Source organism: Rutidosis leptorrhynchoides, chromosome 3 (assembly GCF_046630445.1).
Source record: "Rutidosis leptorrhynchoides isolate AG116_Rl617_1_P2 chromosome 3, CSIRO_AGI_Rlap_v1, whole genome shotgun sequence".
In the NCBI taxonomy this organism is placed as follows: domain Eukaryota; kingdom Viridiplantae; phylum Streptophyta; class Magnoliopsida; order Asterales; family Asteraceae; genus Rutidosis; species Rutidosis leptorrhynchoides.
The window spans coordinates 448,577,444-448,599,997 of record NC_092335.1 but is presented as its reverse complement, the minus strand read 5'-3'; the positions used below and the strand labels follow the sequence as shown (position 1 = coordinate 448,599,997).

The 22,554-nt window shown below is 34.6% G+C and overlaps 1 protein-coding gene across 1 annotated transcript; it reads right to left on the bottom strand.

Moving 5' to 3' along the window:
* Window positions 1–8,012: 8,012 nt before the first annotated feature.
* Window positions 8,013–22,554, bottom strand: LOC139897956 (uncharacterized). The gene is made up of 23 exons (XM_071880672.1): window positions 22,334–22,554; window positions 21,209–21,540; window positions 20,798–20,901; window positions 20,591–20,659; window positions 20,338–20,398; window positions 17,862–18,001; window positions 17,500–17,689; window positions 16,860–16,921; window positions 15,841–15,929; window positions 15,411–15,483; window positions 15,243–15,302; window positions 15,006–15,152; window positions 14,865–14,900; window positions 12,505–12,542; window positions 11,128–11,214; window positions 10,747–10,912; window positions 10,474–10,548; window positions 9,746–9,879; window positions 9,520–9,596; window positions 9,342–9,411; window positions 9,030–9,095; window positions 8,563–8,713; window positions 8,013–8,337 (listed from the first exon to the last, which is right to left on the bottom strand). The coding sequence occupies exons 1-22, from the start codon at window positions 22,397–22,399 to the stop codon at window positions 8,579–8,581; spliced, it is 2,277 nt and encodes a 758-aa protein (XP_071736773.1). The 5' UTR covers window positions 22,400–22,554; the 3' UTR covers window positions 8,013–8,337; window positions 8,563–8,578.

The following is a 22,554-nucleotide window of genomic DNA, read 5'->3' as shown; positions in this document are numbered from 1 at the left end:
TTCTTTCCGGTAATCCTTTCACAAACGCGTCGATCTTCTCTTCCTCATCTTCGAATGCTCCCGGACACAATAGGCACAATTCTGTGAATCGTCTTTCGTACGTGGTAATATCAAATCCTTGGGTTCGTAACCCTCTAAGTTCTGTCTTGAGCTTATTGACCTCGGTTCTGGGACGGTACTTCTCGTTCATCAAGTGCTTGAATGCTGACCACGGTAGTGCGTACGCATCGTCTTGTCCCACTTGCTCTAGATAGGTATTCCACCATGTTAACGCAGAACCTGTGAAGGTATGCGTAGCGTACTTTACTTTGTCCTCTTCAGTACACTTACTTATGGCAAACACCGATTCGACCTTCTCGGTCCACCGTTTCAATCCGATCGGTCCTTCGGTTCCATCAAATTTCAACGGTTTGCAGGCAGTGAATTCTTTGTAGGTGCATCCTACACGATTTCCTGTACTGCTAGATCCAAGGTTATTGTTGGTATGTAGCGCAGCCTGTACTGCGGCTATGTTTGAAGCTAGAAAAGTACGGAATTCCTCTTCATTCATATTCACGGTGTGTCGAGTAGTCGGTGCCATTTCCTTCAAAATAGTCAAATGGAACAAGTCAATCATACAGAATATTAAGAGTAGTTAATAGTATTTCGTAGCATAATATGAACTCATTTATAAAAGCTTTTTCTTCATATTAGCGTTTTATAAGTTTAAATTCGGGTAGTACCTACCCGTTAAGTTCATACTTAGTAGCTAATATACAATTCAACTACTACAATTCTATATGAAAAACTGATTATAATAATATTTCGCGTTCAAACTTTTATACAATATTTTACAAACTTACAATACCGCTTATTTTACATAAAGCATGAAATATAGCACACAATAACTTTGATACAAGATAGTTGTGAAGATAATTCTAGCTAGTACACAAGTCGTTCAGCAAAGGCAATAAAGACACGTAATTCATACGTCCAGAAACAAGTCATGCATTCTGGTTTTACTAGGACTACTTCCCATCCTTGGTCTTGTGGAACATAACCGTTATGGCCGTTGATAAGACAGCGTGTTGTAACGTCGTCAAAGGGACGAGGGTTACGTAATGTCCAACAGTCCCGTAACAATCTAAAAACCTCATTTCTTACCCCAATTACCGACTCCGTCACTTGTGGGAACGTTTTGTTTAATAGTTGTAGGCCGATGTTTTTGTTCTCACTTTGGTGAGAAGCGAACATTACTAATCCGTAAGCATAACATGCTTCTTTATGTTGCATGTTAGCCGCTTTTTCTAAATCACGAAGTCCAATATTCGGATATATTGAGTCAAAATAATTTCTTAACCCAATGCGTAAAATAGCATTTGGGTTCCCCGCAATATATGCGTCAAAGTAAACACATCGTAACTTATGGATTTCCCAATGTGATATCTCCCATCTTTCGAACGAAAGCCTTTTATAAACCAAGGCATTCTTGGAACGTTCTTCGAATGTCTTACAAACTGATCTCGCCTTAAATAGTTGTGCCGAAGAATTCTGACCGACTCTAGACAAGATTTCATCAATCATGTCTCCGGGTAGGTCTCTTAAAATATTGGGTTGTCTATCCATTTTGTGTTTTTATACTGTAAAATAGACAAGAGTTAGATTCATAAAAAAAATACTTATTAATACAAGCAATTTTTACATATATCATAAAGCATAAGCACACTATATTACATATATTACACCACACGAATACAACTATCTTATTCCGACTCGCTTGTTTCTTCTTCTTCGGTTTTGGTTCGTTTTGCCAAGTTTCTAGGGATATATGATGTTCCCCTAATACGAGCCGTCATTTTCCACATTGGTTTAGAAAAACCTGGTGGTTTAGAGGTTCCCGGGTCATTGTTACAACTTAAGGACTTCGGGGGTTGACGATACATATAAAGTTCATCGGGGTTGGAATTAGATTTCTCTATTTTTATGCCCTTTCCCTTATTATTTTCTTTTGCCTTTTTAAATTCAGTTGGGGTAATTTCTATAACATCATCGGAATTCTCGTCAGAATCCGATTCATCGGAGAATTGGTAATCCTCCCAATATTTTGCTTCCTTAGCGGAAACACCATTGACCATAATTAACCTTGGTCGGTTGGTTGAGGATTTTCTTTTACTTAACCGTTTTATTATTTCCCCCACCGGTTCTATTTCTTCTTCCGGTTCCGATTCTTCTTCCGGTTCCGATTCTTCTTCTGGTTCCTACTCTTCTTCCGGTTCCTCTTCGGGAACTTGTGAATCAGTCCACGAATCATTCCAATTTACATTTGACTCTTCATTATTATTAGGTGAGTCAATGGGACTTGTTCTAGAGGTAGACATCTATCACATAATATCAAACGCGTTAAGAGATTAATATATCACATAATATTCACATGTTAAAAATATATAGTTTCCAACAAAATTTGTTAAGCAATCATTTTTCAAGTAAACACGGTCGAAGTCCAGACTCACTAATGCATCCTAACAAACTCGATAAGACACACTAATGCAAAATTCTGGTTCTCTAAGACCAACGCTCTGATACCAACTGAAATGTCCCGTTCTTATTGATTAAAAATGTTCCATATTAATTGATTTCGTTGCGAGGTTTTGACCTCTATATGAGACGTTTTTCAAAGACTGCATTCATTTTTAAAACAAACCATAACCTTTATTTCATAAATAAAGGTTTAAAAAGCTTTACGTAGATTATCAAATAATGATAATCTAAAATATCATGTTTACACACGACCATTACATAATGGTTTACAATACAAATATGTTACATCGAAATCAGTTTCTTGAATGCAGTTTTTACACAATATCATACAAACATGGACTCCAAATCTTGTCCTTATTTTAGTATGCAACAGCGGAAGCTCTTTATATTCACCTGAGAATAAACATGCTTTAAACGTCAACAAAAATGTTGGTGAGTTATAGGTTTAACCTATATATATCAAATCGTAACAATAGACCACAAGATTTCATATTTCAATACACATCCCATACATAGAGATAAAAATCATTCATATGGTGAACACCTGGTAACCGACATTAACAAGATGCATATATAAGAATATCCCCATCATTCCGGGACACCCTTCGGAAATGATATAAATTTCGAAGTACTAAAGCACCCGGTACTTTGGATGGGGTTTGTTAGGCCCAATAGATCTATCTTTAGGATTCGCGTCAATTAGGGTGTCTGTTCCCTAATTCTTAGATTACCAGACTTAATAAAAAGGGGCATATTCGATTTCGATAATTCAACCATAGAATGTAGTTTCACGTACTTGTGTCTATTTTGTAAATCATTTATAAAACCTGCATGTATTCTCATCCCAAAATATTAGATTTTAAAAGTGGGACTATAACTCACTTTCACAGATTTTTACTTCGTCGAGAAGTAAGACTTGGCCACTGTTGATTCACGAACCTATAACAATATATACATATATATTAAAGTATGTTCAAAATATATTTACAACACTTTTAATATATTTTGATGTTTTAAGTTTATTAAGTCAGCTGTCCTCGTTAGTAACCTACAACTAGTTGTCCACAGTTAGATGTACAGAAATAAATTGATAAATATTATCTTGAATCAATCCACGACCCAGTGTATACGTATCTCAGTATTGATCACAACTCAAACTATATATATTTTGGAATCAACCTCAACCCTGTATAGCTAACTCCAACATTCACATATAGAGTGTCTATGGTTGTTCCGAAATATATATAGATGTGTCGACATGATAGGTCGAAACATTGTATACGTGTCTATGGTATCTCAAGATTACATAATATACAATACAAGTTGATTAAGTTATGGTTGGAATAGATTTGTTACCAATTTTCACGTAGCTAAAATGAGAAAAATTATCCAATCTTGTTTTACCCATAACTTCTTCATTTTAAATCCGTTTTGAGTTAATCAAATTGCTATGGTTTCATATTGAACTCTATTTTATGAATCTAAACAGAAAAAGTATAGGTTTATAGTCAGAAAAATAAGTTACAAGTCGTTTTTGTAAAGGTAGTCATTTCAGTCGAAAGAACGACGTCTAGATGACCATTTTAGAAAACATACTTCCACTTTGAGTTTAACCATAATTTTTGGATATAGTTTCATGTTCATAATAAAAATCATTTTCTCAGAATAACAACTTTTAAATCAAAGTTTATCATAGTTTTTAATTAACTAACCCAAAACAGCCCGCGGTGTTACTACGACGGCGTAAATCCGGTTTTCCGGTGTTTTTCGTGTTTCCAGGTTTTAAATCATTAAGTTAGCATATCATATAGATATAGAACATGTGTTTAGTTAATTTTAAAATTCAAGTTAGAAGGATTAACTTTTGTTTGCGAACAAGTTTAGAATTAACTAAACTATGTTCTAGTGATTACGAGTTTAAACCTTCGAATAAGATAGTTTTATATATATGAATCGAATGATGTTATGAACATCATTACTACCTCAAGTTTAGTAGGTAAAACTACTGGAAGTGACAAGAAATGATCTAGCTTCAAAGGATCTTGGATGGCTTGAAAGTTCTTGAAGTAGGATCATGACATAAAAACAAGTTCAAGTAAGATTTTTACTCGAATTAAGATAGTTTATAGTTATAGAAATTGAATCAAAGTTTGAATATGAATATTACCTTGAATAAGAAAGATAACCTACTGTATATAACAAAGGTTTCTTGATCTTAGATGATTACTTGGAATGGATTAGAAAGCTTGGAAGTAAATTAGTAAACTTGAAGGGATTTTTGAAGTGTTCTTGAAGTGTTCTTCCTATGATGATTATAGCTTGATTCTTGAAGTGATTTTTGATGAAGATGATGATTAACTACTGGAAAAATACGTTCATAATAGTGTGGGTGTGTTGAGAGAGAATTAGAAAGAGAATTGGAAGTGAAATGGAGTGAATGATGAGTGGTAATTGGTGAGTGGTGAGTGGGGTTAAAAGGAGTTCTAGTTAGTTGACTAGCTCATGGTAGAAGTTAAAATTGATTAGTCATACATGATATAATCAAGAGTGGAATCCCATGCTAGTTCCTATTGGTATATACCCATAGTAAGTACGTTTTGAAGCTGTGTATAATACGGGTAAAAATACGACTAGAATTCTTGATGAAAGAAAAGAATAGGAAAGTAACTGTAACCATTTTCGTTAAGTATGAGTGTTTTGATATATGTCTTGAAGTCTTCCAAAAGTATTTTAATACATCTAAATACACTACATGTATATACATTTTAACTGAGTCGTTAAGTCATCGTTAGTCGTTACATGTAAGTGTTGTTTTGAAACCTTTAAGTTAACGATCTCAATTAATGTTGTTAACCCATTGTTTATTATATCTAATGAGATGTTAAATTATTATATTATCATGATATTATGATATATTAATATATCTTAATATGATATATATACATTTAAATGTCGTTACAACGATAATCGTTACATATATGTCTCGTTTCGAAATCCTTAAGTTAGTAGTCTTGTTTATATGTATATAACTCATTGTTAATATACTTATGGAGATACTTACTTATCATAATCTCATGTTAACCATATGTATATCCATATATATATCGTCATGTCGTTTTTACAAGTTTTAACGTTCGTGAATCGCCGGTCAACTTGGGTGGTCAATTGTCTATATGAAACATATTTCAATTAATCAAGTCTTAACAAGTTTGATTGCTTAACATGTTGGAAACATTTAATCATGTAAATATCAATCTCAATTAATATATATAAACATGGAAAAGTTCGGGTCACTACAAATACTACACCAACCAACATTATCAACAACATATTCCCTACAATATCAACCAACAATCTCAACCATTTTCCATTTTCACGAACCAACAATCTCAACAATCCCAACAAACACCATATTATCCAAGACTTCGTGACGAATCCGATGATGAAGAAGTTCCCGAAACTCCACGCCATGTCGAAGCCGATGTCGAACCCGAAGACGAACCCGTGGCCGATGTTCGAGGGAAAAAAGTGAGGTGTCCGAAAGTTCCTTGGACCGACTTGAAAACAAAAATTTTAGCCGAGCATTATGTGTATGTTTCGGAACATCCATATGCGGGAAACGAACAAACTTATAATTCATTTTGGGTTGACGTCCGAAGACAATACAATTCGTTACTTTGGGAGCAAATGCGTGCGGATCAAATAAGTGGTAAATGGGCTAAAATTCAAAGAGAGGTGGAGATTTTTATTGGTATATATTCAAAACTTGAGAAAATGTGGCAAAGTGGTTGTTCGAGGGAGGACGTTATGAATGCGGCCCGAAAACAATTCAAACACCAAATCAAGCGACAATTTGCTTTTGAGGATGCATGGCAAGTTTTGAGGGATTGCCCAAAGTTTATGGATAGTGAAGGTATATCGGCTACCAACAAAAGAAAACAAGCCGATGAATTACCAATTCCAACCGAGGCTAGTTCGAACCCGAAAATTAGCACGAACCCTGACCCAACCCAATTTGAAAATTTATTTAAAGATCACGATCCGATCCGACGTCCTCCGAGTCGAGCTAAAAGTCAAAGGGATTCGTACTCATCCGATGTCGTGAGTCGTATGTCATCCGACAAAGTTCGGATAAAGATAGCTCAATTCGCCAAAGCTTCTCAACTAGCGGCGACTAAAACCATGGAAAAGCTTTGTGAAGAAAGCGAGACGAGGACAATGTTGAAAAGTTTGAAGCTTATTTCCAAACCGATATCACGAGACTTGCCTCCCGACGAATATGAAATGATGATGAATTATCGAGCGAGACTTAAGAAAAAATATGCTAAAGAATTGGCACGCCCAGACGACGACGACGAGTAGTTTATTTGTAGTATTTTATTTTTAATTATGTTGCATTTTATTTAAATTATTGCAACGTTTTTTTTTTATTATTGCAACTTTTTTTTATTTTTAATGAAATTTTAGTTTTATATTAATGACTTTTATGTTTAATTTTATATTTAATTGTTTAGAAAAAAATAAAAAAGTAATTTAAAAATATGGAAGAAAGGTGTAACTGTTGGGAGTGCTTAGTCCTAGATTTATTCCTGAGAAGAAAGTGTTGATGTGGCGCTAATGCGGCATCTAGTCCTGGAGGACTAAGACAAAACCATTGGAAACACTCTTAGTATAATTACATAAATATGTGTTTTAAAATTCTAATTCAAAAATGTTTTTTTTTTTTTTTTTTTGGCAAAAAACGGAAATTAAATATATATGAATTTTCACAAAAAAGTGAAAAATCAAACATTACATGATTTTATCGGACTGGATTTACATGACTTATCCATCCAACTTTCCTCATTCCAAGCCCTTGGACTTACATAACTACTGACCAGAGCATTGAGACAAAAAAAAAAAAGTTAACGGTCCATGGCTAAGAGTACATGACCCAAAGCTACCAAATATTTATTACTCGAAAAATCTCCAGCAATTTTTTTTTATATTTTTATATAAAAAAATTAATTTCTTTTTTGAATGATTTCCATAAAAAAAAAAAATTAAACTGAATACAAAAAACATTTAAAATATTACAAAGAAAGCCTATTGGTTGTGGCCCTAAACCCCTTGTGAGAGGTTGCAAGTTTAACTGTTCAGGTGGCCACAGAAGGTTTGGGAAACAGTTGCCGAATAACCCGATCGAAGTTAAAATATTTGCTCTTCCGCGTAACTCAAACAAGAAAAACTTCATTTAAAAAGAAAAAATCTAAAATCTGTAATAGCTTTTCTTTTTTATATAAAAAAATTAATTTCTTTTTTGAATGATTTCCATAAAAAAAAAAAAAATTAAACTGAATACAAAAAACATTTAAAATATTACAAAGAAAGCCTATTGGTTGTGGCCCTAAACCCCTTGTGAGAGGTTGCAAGTTTAACTGCTCAGGTGGCCACAGAAGGTTTGGGAAACAGTTTCCGAATAACCCGATCGGAGTTAAAATATTCGCTCTTCCGCGTAACTCAAACAAGAAAAACTTCATTTAAAAAGAAAAAATCTAAAATCTGTAATAGCTTTTCTTAATACCAAGTCTGTCCCAAAGAAACAAACTTAAACAACTAGGTCTTGTGAAAAATGAGTACCACCAAATACACTGTTAGCCCCCAAAAAGCTTTGGCATAATACCTCAAAGGAATCCGCAACTTTCTAACATGAATATCAGTACATCAAATTTTTAAACCGACAGCAACCTCTAACGCCTCAAGGTTTCAGTTCTATAACAGTTTAGTTGTCCAAATTTTGTATCAGCATTCTTGGTTACACTCCATAGTATTCCATCACTTCTGCAAAAGAGAGACCATGTCGTTTATAGTCACAAAATTCAACCTTTTCAATTTCATTTAAGGGTTTGAAAAAATGCACTGAAATACAAAACTTGAACCTCATCATTGATTTTTAATTATTCTTGAGACGTGCGAGTGAAAAAGAAAAAAAGAAAAAATGAGAAAGTTTAATGCTGGTAGTAATTTAGAGTGAGATTTTGAAAGTAAGAAAGAAAATATAATTACCGTGACATGGATAAAATCAGCTTTGATTTATTAGAGCTTCAATGTCAGTTCCAACTTCAGATACTTTAGAATCTTTTGATTTTTTTGCTATTTTGGCAATACCGCCAACTTCAAAGTCCAGGGCTATTTTCTTTACGGCACCCTCGAGCATCTGTCATTAGATTTAGATTACATAACGATGACAGAGAATAATTGCAGGAAATAATGGATTTGTGAGATGCTGGTTAAATATGAGCAAAAGCTTATAACTAATTCAAGGATCGACGAACTTCTCCAACATTTTTTTTTCTTGTAGAGACAAATAAAATTCACAATTTAATTGTTCTTACTAAATAATTTCACTTGGGAAAACTATTACGTCTCTTTTATATTTCCATTATTAATAATTACACATACATGCCATCTACAACCAATTTAGTTCTAGGAAAGTAAAAACATGAGTATTGCAGATGAATGAAAATATATACCAGCGAGCCAATAGCAACTAAAGCTCGGTATTTCGCATCAACTTCCGAAGTTTTCCCTTCTGCTATCTATACGAAATGATAATCAAAACCAAGGTTATTGCACGCACAGTTTATACATATAGTAGAACAAAGAGAGAGATTTCAAACATGTATTGGCTAATCTGATCACTCGATATTAGAGTATTGAGTAGCAAAGTTTTACTACGGGTACCAGATTCAGATAAATAACTATAAACTAATTAATCCGGGTCATATTAATATCACTAATTTTTAATGATTTTGTATTTAATTTGAAGAGATTTATTTATGTACCTCTAGAGCTGCTGTAAGAACGTGAGCTTGACCTTCTTCATCTTTCTTTTCAATCAAAAGCACAGCATAACTATATAAAGCTCAAAAAAACACACAAAATTTAATGTGGTTTATCATTTATGTACCTACATCAATTTGGAGCTATAAATACGTTGGTAAAATTTCTTAATTAACTTACTTGAGCACCAATGTGGAGTAAGATACTTGCACATTCTTATTTGGAGATGAATAACAACTTTCAAATGCATCGAAGATCTACACATTAAGATATAGATGGTATTTAGTATACTTTATTTTATAAATAAAAACTGATGTTGTGTTAACACAAATTAATATATAAAAATTAATGAAAAAAGATGGTTAAAGTAGGAAAAAAAAAAAAAAAAGGGTATTTATGTTAATACCTCAACACGACGATTTCGTAACCAAAGATGGTAGTCTGAGTTCTTGAAAAGATTAACCAACATGCGAATACTGGTTAAGAGATTTGGTGGGAGAGCATTACTTGTAACCTTTTTAATCAATTCTTTGAGTATATCTGAAGAAGCAAAGAATAAAATACATCATACAAATTCCAAAATATCAAGAAATACCCGAAACGAAAAGCATCCAACTAGAAGTGACAATTTCGACCCATTTACTTATAAATAGGTAGATTTGGGTCGAATGAAAATTGAACTAAAAGGGAACATGCCTAATGAGGTCAGACTGCGTTTTTAAAAGCCACCCAAAGTCTACTTTAATGCATCATACTTACTAATCGTTTTATTCAAAGAATTATATTATAATTATAGTACTACCTGTTCACGTTACCCAACCCACCCATCTTCAACATTTACCCAAGATCTATAGCCACGTGTAACGAGTGGCCAAAGAAACTTGAAATTTTGAACGTTGCATAGAAATTATGCTACCAAGTAGCCATACACACTACTGTATTTACTTACAGATATCAAATCAATAGAAAAAAAATGAAAATTTGCTTAAAGGTGTATTCAAAAAAGCATCAAGAAATATCTGGTTTACTCAAATTAAATGATTTAGAGATCACACAATTCTAATATGACTGCACAAATACAGATTCTAGACACCAGCTGCTTGTTTTATGTTTAAGATGAATTAGCATGCATACCTTTTTCATCATTAGCATGCTTAAGAACAGCTGAACCATCCGGATGCAGAACAACCATCCTTAATATGTCAATAACTGAAGAGAGAAAATACAGATTTTACATTAAAAAAGCGTATGGTCAACACAACAAAGATGTATCTTTAGGGTTCCAAAATAGACCACAATAGTTTACAGAATTTCAAGTTATTACCTCTTAGATTACATACATTCGGTAAACCATGATTTATCATACCTATGACAATAATAATCCCTACAATTAATATGGATTCTCACCTGGAAACATCATCGAAACCGGCCATGATTTTAGCAACTTTAACAATAAGCTGACGTCATCAATTGTAAATTTACTAGTATGGTAGTGTGATGTGTCCTTCAATAATTTTGCAATGGCACCCAATCTTGACATCTCAGCCTCACTGAGTGACAAGTTCTGCTGAACCAGAAACAGTAAGCGATAGAGTAAAATATACTTTTCATTGTCTCACCAACTATTTTTACAATTTTAGAATTAGAGCAATGAGTAGAATATTTTGAAATAAAAGAATCAAAAGTATACACAGATATATTGACAAACATGCAACATAAAGATAAGAGTAACGAACACCAAGATACTACATATAATGAGATATACGATAGATAAAGCATGATACTTACTGGGTCAGACCGTAAAGCATTATTGAATTCTGAAATCTTTTTAAGGATTCCATCAAACTGAGCCGCATCAAAAACAAGCATTCCTTTCTGAATAGAGTTGTTGGTTAGTTGAACATAATATACTTCAAAATGCATGTTTAAGATTAAACATAAACAAATTAAATAAGTTATCCAATACAACAACAACAACAACAACAATGCCCAATCCCACGAATGTGGGGTATGGGGGAGGTGGAGTGTAGACAATCATTCCTCGAGCTCTAGAGTAAAAGGAAGTCCCTACTCCACCCGCGGGTATAGAACCCGTGACTAGATAAGATCGTCCCTCCCTCTACTCGAGAGCCAAGAGATTGCTTCCTAAAGGACCTCCGGCCAGGAATGCTCCTCAAAACGAAAAAGCGCGGGCATACGTACCTGCAAGAGTTATGTGCACCTAGAAAGATGCAACCAAACAAAGTAGCCATAAAAGAAAACACAAATAGCAGTAATGCACAACATAAGACAGATAGCATGGCTAATATAATGCGCAGAAATATGTAAATCCAAGTAGACATGCAAACAATCAAAAAGCACAATCATACAACCACACGCGCACACACACTCTCTCACACCCACACACCAACACACACACACACTATATATATATATATATATATATATATATATATATATATATATATATATATATATATATATATATATATATATATATACACACACACTCTCACACACATATAAGCATGAATAAATACCTATACCTAAACATGTATACATAAAGAGACATTCATAGGTATATATACCTAAGTATACATACAAGCATACATATATACACATAGATACATACATACATACATAAACAGATACAAACATATACACGGGAACCTATATATAACCTAAATAATACCCATAGATACAGAGGCATATACGTATACATATAAACATCGGTACAAAAACCTAGAAGTTATGTTTGGACTTTTGGTCATGTTTGGAGAACTCGAGGGCAATCTTGTACAAAAGAACCAATTTGAAAAGCTTAATGTAACCATAGAAGTTACGTTTCAAGTGATATATACGAAGGAACACAATTAAAAATAGAAAAGTAACTATATATGAATGCATTAGATTATTAGACAAAAATAAAGTTATAGATTGAGGGCAGAATAACTATAAAATTTCAGACAGTAATTTGCCCTGCAAGCTTTCATGTAAATGCTATAACAGACAAAACTAAATTTGAAGCAATATAGAACAGTGTTAACTTATAGCAAAACTTAAACTATAACCATAAGTTTGCAACTACACAAGTAACAAGAATATAGCACGAAGCCTATTAGATGCTTGCTCTCTCTATATATGCAGAGACAATAATAAGCATACCTTGGGAATATGTTTGAATGTTGGTTTGCTTGATACGGCTGTTGCAAATGCAAAAAAGCATGATCAAATATTTTTTTTTTTTGGGTAATGGGTTTTACCCGGTAAATATTATTTCAAAAAATAACAAATACAAATAAGAACAACGACCACAAGCGCGCCTTGCGGCCCCTCAAACAACCACAAAACAAGCTAGAACCTACACAACAGGACTAGCAAAACACAATAAAAACCTACGACACACCTAGAACGAGACATGGACCACTGAAGACTTCCAACTACAACCAACCCGATTTCATCGGGGCCGTAGGCTTAGATGTATTTTTCTCAGCCATAAACGTGGCCGTTTCCTCTTCGTCAGTTTCTATATCGCTCAGCTCATCCACTAGGTTATTATTAAACGGCCCAAATGAATTCTGAACCTTCACTTGCTTGCCATCAATAGCATCATCTTTCTTTGTACCACTTGGGCCTGCCTTATTAGTTTGTTGTTTCAAACCCGGTTTTAAAACCGGCCTGTAAACCAACTTTGGTTTTTGTTTGGCCATCGTAAACCCTTCGCCTTTATCCTTGTTATTACCCGCATTTACCCCTTTTTTCTTACGTTTATAGACTTGCTGGAACCCATCTTCTAGAACAGCAATAGTTTCTGGTTCCTTGGGAACAACATTCTTCGGGCATTGTGTGTCAATATGCCCAAACAACTTACAACCATCACAACGTGGAGGCCTCCATTCATATTCCACCTTGACCATATCACATGTCTTCACAAGACCATTCTCATCAGGTGTAGCAACCTTAATATTTTCTTTCAAAGCCGAATTTGCAGACACCTCAATAAGAGCTCTAGCATAATTAGGACGCCCCCACGCCTCAGAACACATAGTGCACGTGTAACTATCCAACATCATAGGACGTCCTATCGTTGAAGCAATCCTACTCAATCCATCTTCTGTGAACCCTGTTAAAGGCACATCATAAAGCTTGACCCAAATCGGGACCTTATTCAATTCCTCTTTCGTTAATGAGACATCAGGAGTCCACTTGTTAAGAATTATGGGAATAGTTCTAATGGTCCATGGACCACTTTCTAGCACATCAATCATCCCTTTTTTTGTCATAAACTTGAAAAAATAGAATCCCTTAGAATTCATCATTATGCGTTCGATTCCAAATTTCTTCCAAGCATTTAACACATAATTTTGGACAACAGGAAAAGCAACTCGTTTACCCAAAAAGTAACCATATAGAGTATTCTCATACCTTTTAACAGCCTCTTGGACAGAAGACAATGGTAGTATCACATCGACATCACCATCACTTACTACAGGTTCTATGTAACGAAAATTTACTTTTCGTTTTGCCTCTTCTCCATAAGCCATGTCTAAGTATGATGAAGGAACATTTGTTGTCACAGATGGTACCCCTTGCTCCTCCACCTTAGTATCATCATTCCCATTAGCCATGTCCAAATGTGATGGAGGAACATTTGTAGTAACTGCTGGCACCCCTCGCTCATCACAATCTACGTGCACATCACCCTTATGCAGGTTCTTTGTCCCTTCCTGTACGGGAGTGACATCCTTTACTTCATCATCAACCTTAAGCTCCGTCTCCCCTTCAGATGATTCGGTTGCAGCATGGACACTATTATGGTCCTCCTTATCTTGCATACGATCATTAGTGTCCTTGCCCTCATGAACAGAATCGACCTCCTGTGTTTCAATGGTATCCTCCTGTGACCAGGAGTCTGAACCCTCTCCCTCCTTAGATTCACCTACCTTTGGATCCCTTTCCTTCGAAAGCTCATCAAGAGCTTCCCTAATTTTCCGATTGCGCAAAACCCTACCCGGCGTCGTCGCCGGAATTTTCTTCTTGTTCTTGCCACCCATCACGCCGTTTGCCGGATCAAGACAGAAGAAAACATAAAATCGGCGAGACAGGGGTTAATCAAGACCACCGGCTAGATGCCGGTGGCCGGAGGAAAGGAGAGAGGAGCTACTTTCAATATAATAATTCAATAATACCTGTAGATCTAAAAAAAGAAATCACGCCTGTAGATCTAAAATTATATGTATATATGTATGTATAGCACTCACGCTTGTGTGAATTAACGAATTAATTGAAGAACGGAGAAGAAGAAATAATAGGGATTGGTTACCGGAAAATAATAGGAAGACGGTGGAGCTGTGTAAGAAGAAATAATATACTATATTGTATATTATATTTAATATTACTTTATATTTTGTTTTATCTAGAGAGAGAACGTGTATTCATCCATGATCAAATATTGTACAAGGAAAATAACATATAGACGTGATAAAGTGAGGAAAACGAAAATCCATGTAATAATCAACACATACGAGATTTGGAAGTCTGTCCTGGTACATAAGCATTGGCTGAAAGATAAAATCAGTCAATATGAAAAAATCTTAGAAAAGAAAAAATTTAATCAATTACACCATCAAAAATTATTTGATTACACCATTAGATAATGTACTTACATCCAGTGTAAGGATCACGAAATGAAGAATCAAGAACGAAATTGTTTTGTCCCGAATTTTGTAGTATAAACTCAACAACTTGTTGACGGTAAGAAAAGGGCAGATTCTCCTTGAGGAGCCACTTATCAGCCGTGTCATATGCATTTTCTGTAGATGCCTCGAAAAAATATAATTTAATCTTTTACGTTTTCAAATCGTATCACAAAGAAAAAAAAAAGAAAAAACAAAAATAAGTACCTGATCTATTATATGGCAATTTACGAATTGGTTCACCATCTCCAATATCCACATCAAACACTGAAAGTTTTTCCAGTGTCAGTAGGAAACAAAAGAAAGCATAGTCATTAAAGATAAAAGCGAAGCAGATTTTTTATTTTAAAAAAAAAAAAAAAAAAAAAAGCTGACCATAATCATATTGTACGCCATCAAGAACAGGGAGCTTAACGCCATCATCGGGCCCATCAATAACTTCCCCAATCTGAAATAGGCAAATCAAATGTTAAATGATGGCATCAAAAACCAGGTCATTTAACTACAATATCTAACCGAAATCATCTGCTTTTAATTAAAAAAAAAAAATACTATTCCCCACACATTTTCAGTTTATGCAAAGTTGTGACGAACAATATCTTTAAACACGAAGTGAGATTGATCCATAATAGACCAGTATCAATCAACAGTGAGAGTAAAACTTGTTACGAATTTAAACAATATGTTTGTCAACAGCATGTATTATATATGTGGACATTAACTACAATAATTGATAACAAATGGTTTACTTGTAACAAAATGATAAACAGCTAAAATCTGCAATAATTGATAACAATTGTTTTACCTTATCCCACTTCTGTTCCTTCATGTTCCACGCGTATGCAACACCATTGTCTCCTTCCCGTACAACAATTGTCTGCCCATCTTTGGTCCCTGATCACCACAAAATCAAAGGGTTTGCTTTACTAGTATCAAGAAGTTTAAGAAAATACATCAATATTTGTTGTTTAAATAAAAACCAACCTCATTATAACCTAATAATCGATGAATATATTTGTAAACTGAAACATTAACCATAAAGAAATCAAATTCTAATAAACAATTGGTAATTGACAGATAAATCTATACTGGTTTTCCAAAATGTAAACGGCTGACAAACACTGCAAACTTTCCAATGCATAATATGAATGCAGGAAATGAGAACATTGTCAAACAAGGCACATAGTTTTTGGTTCGTTGTATTCTTTCTACTGGATGACTCTTTTACTTATTACTTATTGAGACTTAAAAGGAGAAGAATATATCTAACCACTCTTTAAAACTATCTTATATCACTCACCCAAAACATTATCTAAAATACATCGCATATTGAGATAAGAACACTAAAATAGACTAGCGAAAGAGAAAACTCATAAAGACTATAAAAGTCCTTTGTAAGTAGAAATTATAACTGAGTGTTCGTAAATGCTCTAATTTCCACCCCAAAATTGCAAAGACCACTTTTAGAACAAAACTTAAGAAGCTTCGTGGTCCATCAAGATATAAATCATTCCAAATCATTCAGTTCACACAATCATTGTTCCAAGTTTAATGCATTTGCATTGAAATCTCAAAAACCTTTAGGCATAAAAGGACGAAACATCTCAAAGAACTCGTCTAAATCTTTGCATTCAAAAAGATAAAAGTTTTAAGTATAAGACCTTTAATTACAGCACCTGTAAACTAATGGAACATCATATGATATTGAAATAATAAAAAAAAAAAAAAGATTTAAAATTTTAAAAAGGATAAAAGGAACATAATAATTGTCCCTAATCTAGTGATCCTTGTCAACTGCCTACGCAAACGAAAATATGACGTTACCTGGAACCTGCAAAGACTCTAGACCAGGTAATTCCTCCAATTTCAAGCCTCCAACTCTTTTCCTAAAAACAAGATTCATGTGTAATTAACTTTCATATACATGATCCAATCCATTTTTTCTAATTGTGATATTTGAAGCAACTCATTGATTGGTCAAGAAGTTAATGATCATACATCTAAGTCTGAACCACATAAATGGTAAGAAAATAGGTGCTTAACTTCCGCCACATATATGATGTACGCATACAGTTTATGCTTAAACCTTGGATGCACAAACTTTTGCTTTAGTGTTACATTCGATTGCGATAACATAATGAAAGAAACATATTTTTAATCTTCGAAGAACTTAATACAGGCATGCATTGGAAGTAGACTGCAGGTGCACTTTCCCCTTTAAGCCAACTTTGTTTATTATTTAATCTAATTGAAATCAAACATAAACTCATACTGACTGCAGGCAAATCACCTTTTGGCTACAGAAGCACAAAAAACACAACTGATATTACAAGAATCCATAGCTACAAATGCATATATAGCAAGCAAAGATCAAAATGTTAATGTCTTTCTAAAGTTATTGCTCATGAAACGCAAAAGATGAAAAACATGGCTTCTATATTATTATATTGAAAGTGTTAAATACCTGCTGCCCTTGTATTGAGAAAGTAGAGAAGCATATGCTTCAAGTTCAAGAGTCTCGGCTATCCTATCTTGATTTACGGTCCAAACACGAGCCACACCATCAGAACACGCAGTCACAAAGTCACCATTTTCCAAGAATTTGACATCCCAAACACAGCCAGGATGTTCTATGCTTCGAACACAAACTCCATCTACAAGCCAAACACATACTCTCAATAACTAGACTTCAAAAATATTAATATTAATATTCATTAATATACACGAAATATTTGTAGCCTTTCATATAGTTTAAATGAAATGCCATCCCATTCATATAAAGTGACAACAAGCCCTGAATGAAGTGTAAAGGACAATATATATCACCTTTCCATATCTTTGCTAGTCCGTCCTCACTACCACTAACAACAAGCCCAGATTTATGGGCATCAACTGAGTAGACAATTGCTGTGTGACCAACCATCTCCAGTAAAACCTCACCAGTAAGTGCCCATAACCTGATTGAACTGTCATTTACAAACCGATTATGATCAGTAATTCTAAAACATAATTAAACTGAGATTTAGTTGCATTAGTACATAAACAAAAGCATAATTGAAGAACAATAGTGGTCAAATATTTAAATCCAATAGGAAGCGTGCATAAGTCAGGTAAAAAATAGTACATACATCATTATTAAACACCCAGAAGTTATGAAAGCACGAATAAAATCATATTAGAAGTGTAATTGAGATACATGTGACTGCTGAAAGTGATGCATGTACGAGTATGAATTGGGGGCCACTTTCAGGTGTTGGACTACATGAGTGTTTTGGGCCTCCTAAATTTAATATATCTTTTGTTATTGGGCTTGATGATAAATGTGGTCAAGGGTAGCAATGGTGTGCGTGGCCAGGAAGTCAACAAAAGAGAGCCTGCATTCTAGTATAATTAGTTTAATTTATGTTACGTATTTGATTTTTATTTGGATTTGGCCTTATCACCTTATCTTTTAGATAGTATTTAAGAACCTGCTTTTAGGCTCTCTTTTTTTAATTCAGTTTTGTTTTACGTAGTGAAGATAATAAATTGTTAAAAGCCGACTGCTTTTACTTGTTCTTGTGCGTACGTATATTTTCCAAAGTCGCAATCTTGTTCGGTCGTTTAAGTTCGCATAAATATTTGCATCAAGTGGTATCCAGAGTCCAGGTTATGGCCGAACACTATTACCATGATCGATACAATATTGATCCTAAAGATGCAGAAATTAAGCGTTCAACCCGAAGAATTGCTGAATTGGAGACGGATCGTTACCACAGAACGGATGGGAGTGGCTCCGATCGAACCCATAACCAATGGGATCAGACAAACCCATTCGCACCTCAAGGTCATCGTCGGAGAACTAGAGAAGATCCGTTGCGTAATCTAGGGTTGAAAGTTGAGATACCTGAGTTTAACGGATCTATGCATCCGCAAGATTTCCTAGATTGGATTAGCACGGTGGAGCGTATCTTTGATCTCAAAGACATCCCCGACAACCTCAAGTTGAAATTGGTGGCCATAAAGTTGCGTAAACGCGCTTCTTTATGGTGGGAACATGTTCGCATATCTAGGGAGTATGCCCGAAAATCTAAAGTGAAAACATGGGAAAAGATGAAGTTATTCAGACAGAAGTTCTTGCCCGAAAATTATAGGCAAGAGGCCTTCGTCGAGTACCAAAACCTTCAACAACGATCAATGAGCGTTGAAGAAGTCATACATGAGTTTGAGCAAGTTTTTTATGTGATTGATACTCCCGAACCTTGTGTAGATGAAGAAACCGAACCTGTTTATGATACTGATGGTGGTGACGAAGATGAGGCACAAGTAGATGGTGGGAGCATTACTTTGGAGCCTTTGGACACCCGACAAAAACAGGAGGATGAGCCCGAGAATGAGTCAGAATCGAGGGCGAGTCTTCCCGGAAAAAGGGAGGAAAGTCATGCGTTGTGTAAGCAGGATATATCACAGTTGGTAGAGGTTAACAATGATATAACCGAGAGGTCGTTTGTTCATGTTAAACAAAACCCAATTTTATTAAATAGTTTTGAAGCTTGGCGAAGGGAATTTGTAGAACCAAGTCAAGATGAAAAGAGTAGCCTTTTTTGGGAGACAACTAGTAGCCTTTTGGAAGGAAAAATTGTGCGGGTTATAGCTGTGGACTCGAGGACGAGTCTTTTCGAAGATGGGGAGGATGATGCATGTACGAGTATGAATTGGGGGCCACTTTCAAGTGTTGGACTACATGAGTGTTTTGGGCCTCCTAAATTTAATATATATTTTGTTATTGGGCTTGATGATAAATGTGGTCAAGGGTAGCAATGGTGTGTGTGGCCAGGAAGTCAACATAAGAGAGCCTGCATTCTAGTATAATTAGTTTAATTTATGTTACGTATTTGATTTTTATTTGGATTTGGCCTTATCACCTTGTCTTTTAGATAGTATTTAGGAACCTCCTTTTAGGCTTTTTTTTAATTCAGTTTTTGTTTTATGTAGTGAAGTTAATAAATTGTTAAAAGCCGACTGCTTTTACTTGTTCTTGTGCGTACGTATATTTTCCAAAGTCGCAATCTTGTTCGGTCGTTTAAGTTCGCATAAATATTTGCATCTGAAAGACTCGCCACAATCGGTACAGTTATTGTCAAGAGAACCCAAGGAACAAATAAATGAACTAAGTGATTCAAATATAAGTTTAATCCTAGATGTTGGGGGCTTTTCCGCATATACAAAAAAGAGAGTGCCAAGCATACACATCACACACACATGCAAAAGGCAGCAAGCAACACCTGCCAAATAAAATGACACGTAAAGCCAAAAAACGTACCCATCATGTGATGCAGAAAGTATGCCCAAATCAGGCATTATTGCCAAACCTCTCACTGTATCTGCAAAGTTTCCAAAAGAGAAAAATTCTGCTAAAGTTAAACATAAGACACTTCAACATAAATAAATAAATAAAAAGAAGAGAGAAACACATTAGGCCAGCATAGAAGCACCAGAACTTTGATTGAAGAACAATTTTTTATACTAATATTTTATGCCAATGGTTTAGAAAGTAGAGAAATACAAAGACAGACCTGTATGCCCAGTAAAGGTATGGATGCATTTACTTCCTTTCCAAAGTTTTATAGTGGTGTCACTTGAACCTAGATAACATGATATCAAAAGCTTCTTTTATAAAAATACAGTGAGAAGTGAGATAATAGATGGTAAGATCAGGGATTTTAGCAAGTGTAAATCAAAACCAATTTGCTTATATGAAATAATGAACAATGTATTTTTACCTGTAATAAGTTCGCCTGAAGGTAGCGTCCTTACTGCTTGAACTGGTGACTTGTGGGCTTCCAAAACCTCAACTTGATGCTCTCCTTTCCAACGTCTTATAGTACTTCCATGGACACAAAACATGGAAATCAAATATCAGATATAAGAGTATATCTAACGTTAGATAATAGTTAGTAGTACATTCTTTTTGATTTGTAGCATTGTTTGTATAAAAAAAAAAGAAGCTTTACATTTAGATTATAATGTACCTAAAAGAACAATTTGACAACCTTTAGATACTCAAGATTTGAAATGTATTACTTTACTGGCATAGGATATTAGAATGGAGTTAACCATAATGGCAATTGAGTCAAACATTACAAGATAACAAAAGTTGTCAAATTTCCTATAGTAAAAGACAATTAACTAACCAGTCAACAGATGACGAGACAATGTCTGATCCATCCAAAGTGACACCTGTGACTTGCATTGTATGACCCTTGAGTGTCTGAACTTTCTCTCCGGTTGCTATATCCCATACCAAAACGAGTGTATCCATCCCGCCAGATATAAGACAACCTTCCGGAAACTGTTCATTCGGAGACATATAAGTCAATGGTCCAACAAAACTAGTATGCCCAAGCAGTATCTTTGATGAAGTGTAAGCTTTGTCACTGGTTTGTTCCAAAGACCAGAACCTAATGGTTCGGTCTCTTGATGAAGTTGCTATTCCATCATTACTGCATACACATATACCACGAACCTAGAAAAATAAACGAATAATTAGCATCATAACTAATAAAAGATAAACTCATTATTTGTAATGCATCTATAGAAATGTACGCAAACAAAAAGACTTTGAAGTTCAAACGAAATAAGATCAACAACTGTATCAGATCTACCAATTTCAAAGATAATTGCTAATATTACCATATAACATGAGGCTTAAAAAACAAACAGAATGCATTATCCTCCCTTTTGAAGCTTGAGCTATACTTAAACTTCTGGAAGCTAATATACAAATTTCCTTAGAAAAACAAAGTTTATATAAACTCATATACTATGATATACACCAATTACTAACATAAACAACTGTTATCATTAAAAAGCTAAACGAATTAAGCCAATTTTCAAAACATATCTCTTCCTTCGTAACTAGGTAACCTAAATTAGTAACTCATCGAATAATAATCCAATACCAACCAATAGAAAAATGAGCCTAATTATCCGCCTAACAAATCAAATGTAGCACAAACCGCTTCACAAATCCCTAATTTCATCATACTTACCATGAGCATACGACAGTGTTCTTTGATGTATTCAGCTTAACTCAAATATATGCTGTAACTATATATAATCGTTCAATTTCTAGTAGCATAATCAATTTCAATTTTCAAGTTCATAGTAAGAAATCGATCAATAAACAAATGAAATTAACTCGTCAGCAACTTAACTTCGATAGCAACTACGTTGATAAAATGAATTACAATGACTAATATGCATAGATATAGATACATAAATATATATAGAGATAGATAGAGAGGTATGAGACATACGTCGTCTTCATGACCTCGAAGCTGACAGCGCAATTGGTACTGAGAGAAATCGATATCCATAGCCATATCAGAGAATGATTTGGAACGAGAAAATGGTGAGGAAGAGAGAATGTGCAAGAAGGTTAGGGTTTGGAGAAGTTAATTGAAAGAATTGGGGGTTTTGATCGTCGTCGTCTCTGGTGAAATAGAGCGCTCTCTTGTTCTCCAAGTTGTGTTTGAGA

Excerpts from the sequence above, each read along its gene's own strand:
- LOC139897956 (XM_071880672.1), bottom strand. The coding sequence starts at position 22,399 with ATGGCTATGGATATCGATTTCTCTCAGTACCAATTGCGCTGTCAGCTT. Across the intron at positions 15,303-15,410 it reads TGGCGTACAATATGATTATG|TGTTTGATGTGGATATTGGA; the intron begins GTCAGCTTTTTT and ends AAAAACTTTCAG. Across the intron at positions 10,549-10,746 it reads GGTTTCGATGATGTTTCCAG|TTATTGACATATTAAGGATG; the intron begins GTGAGAATCCAT and ends TTCTCTCTTCAG.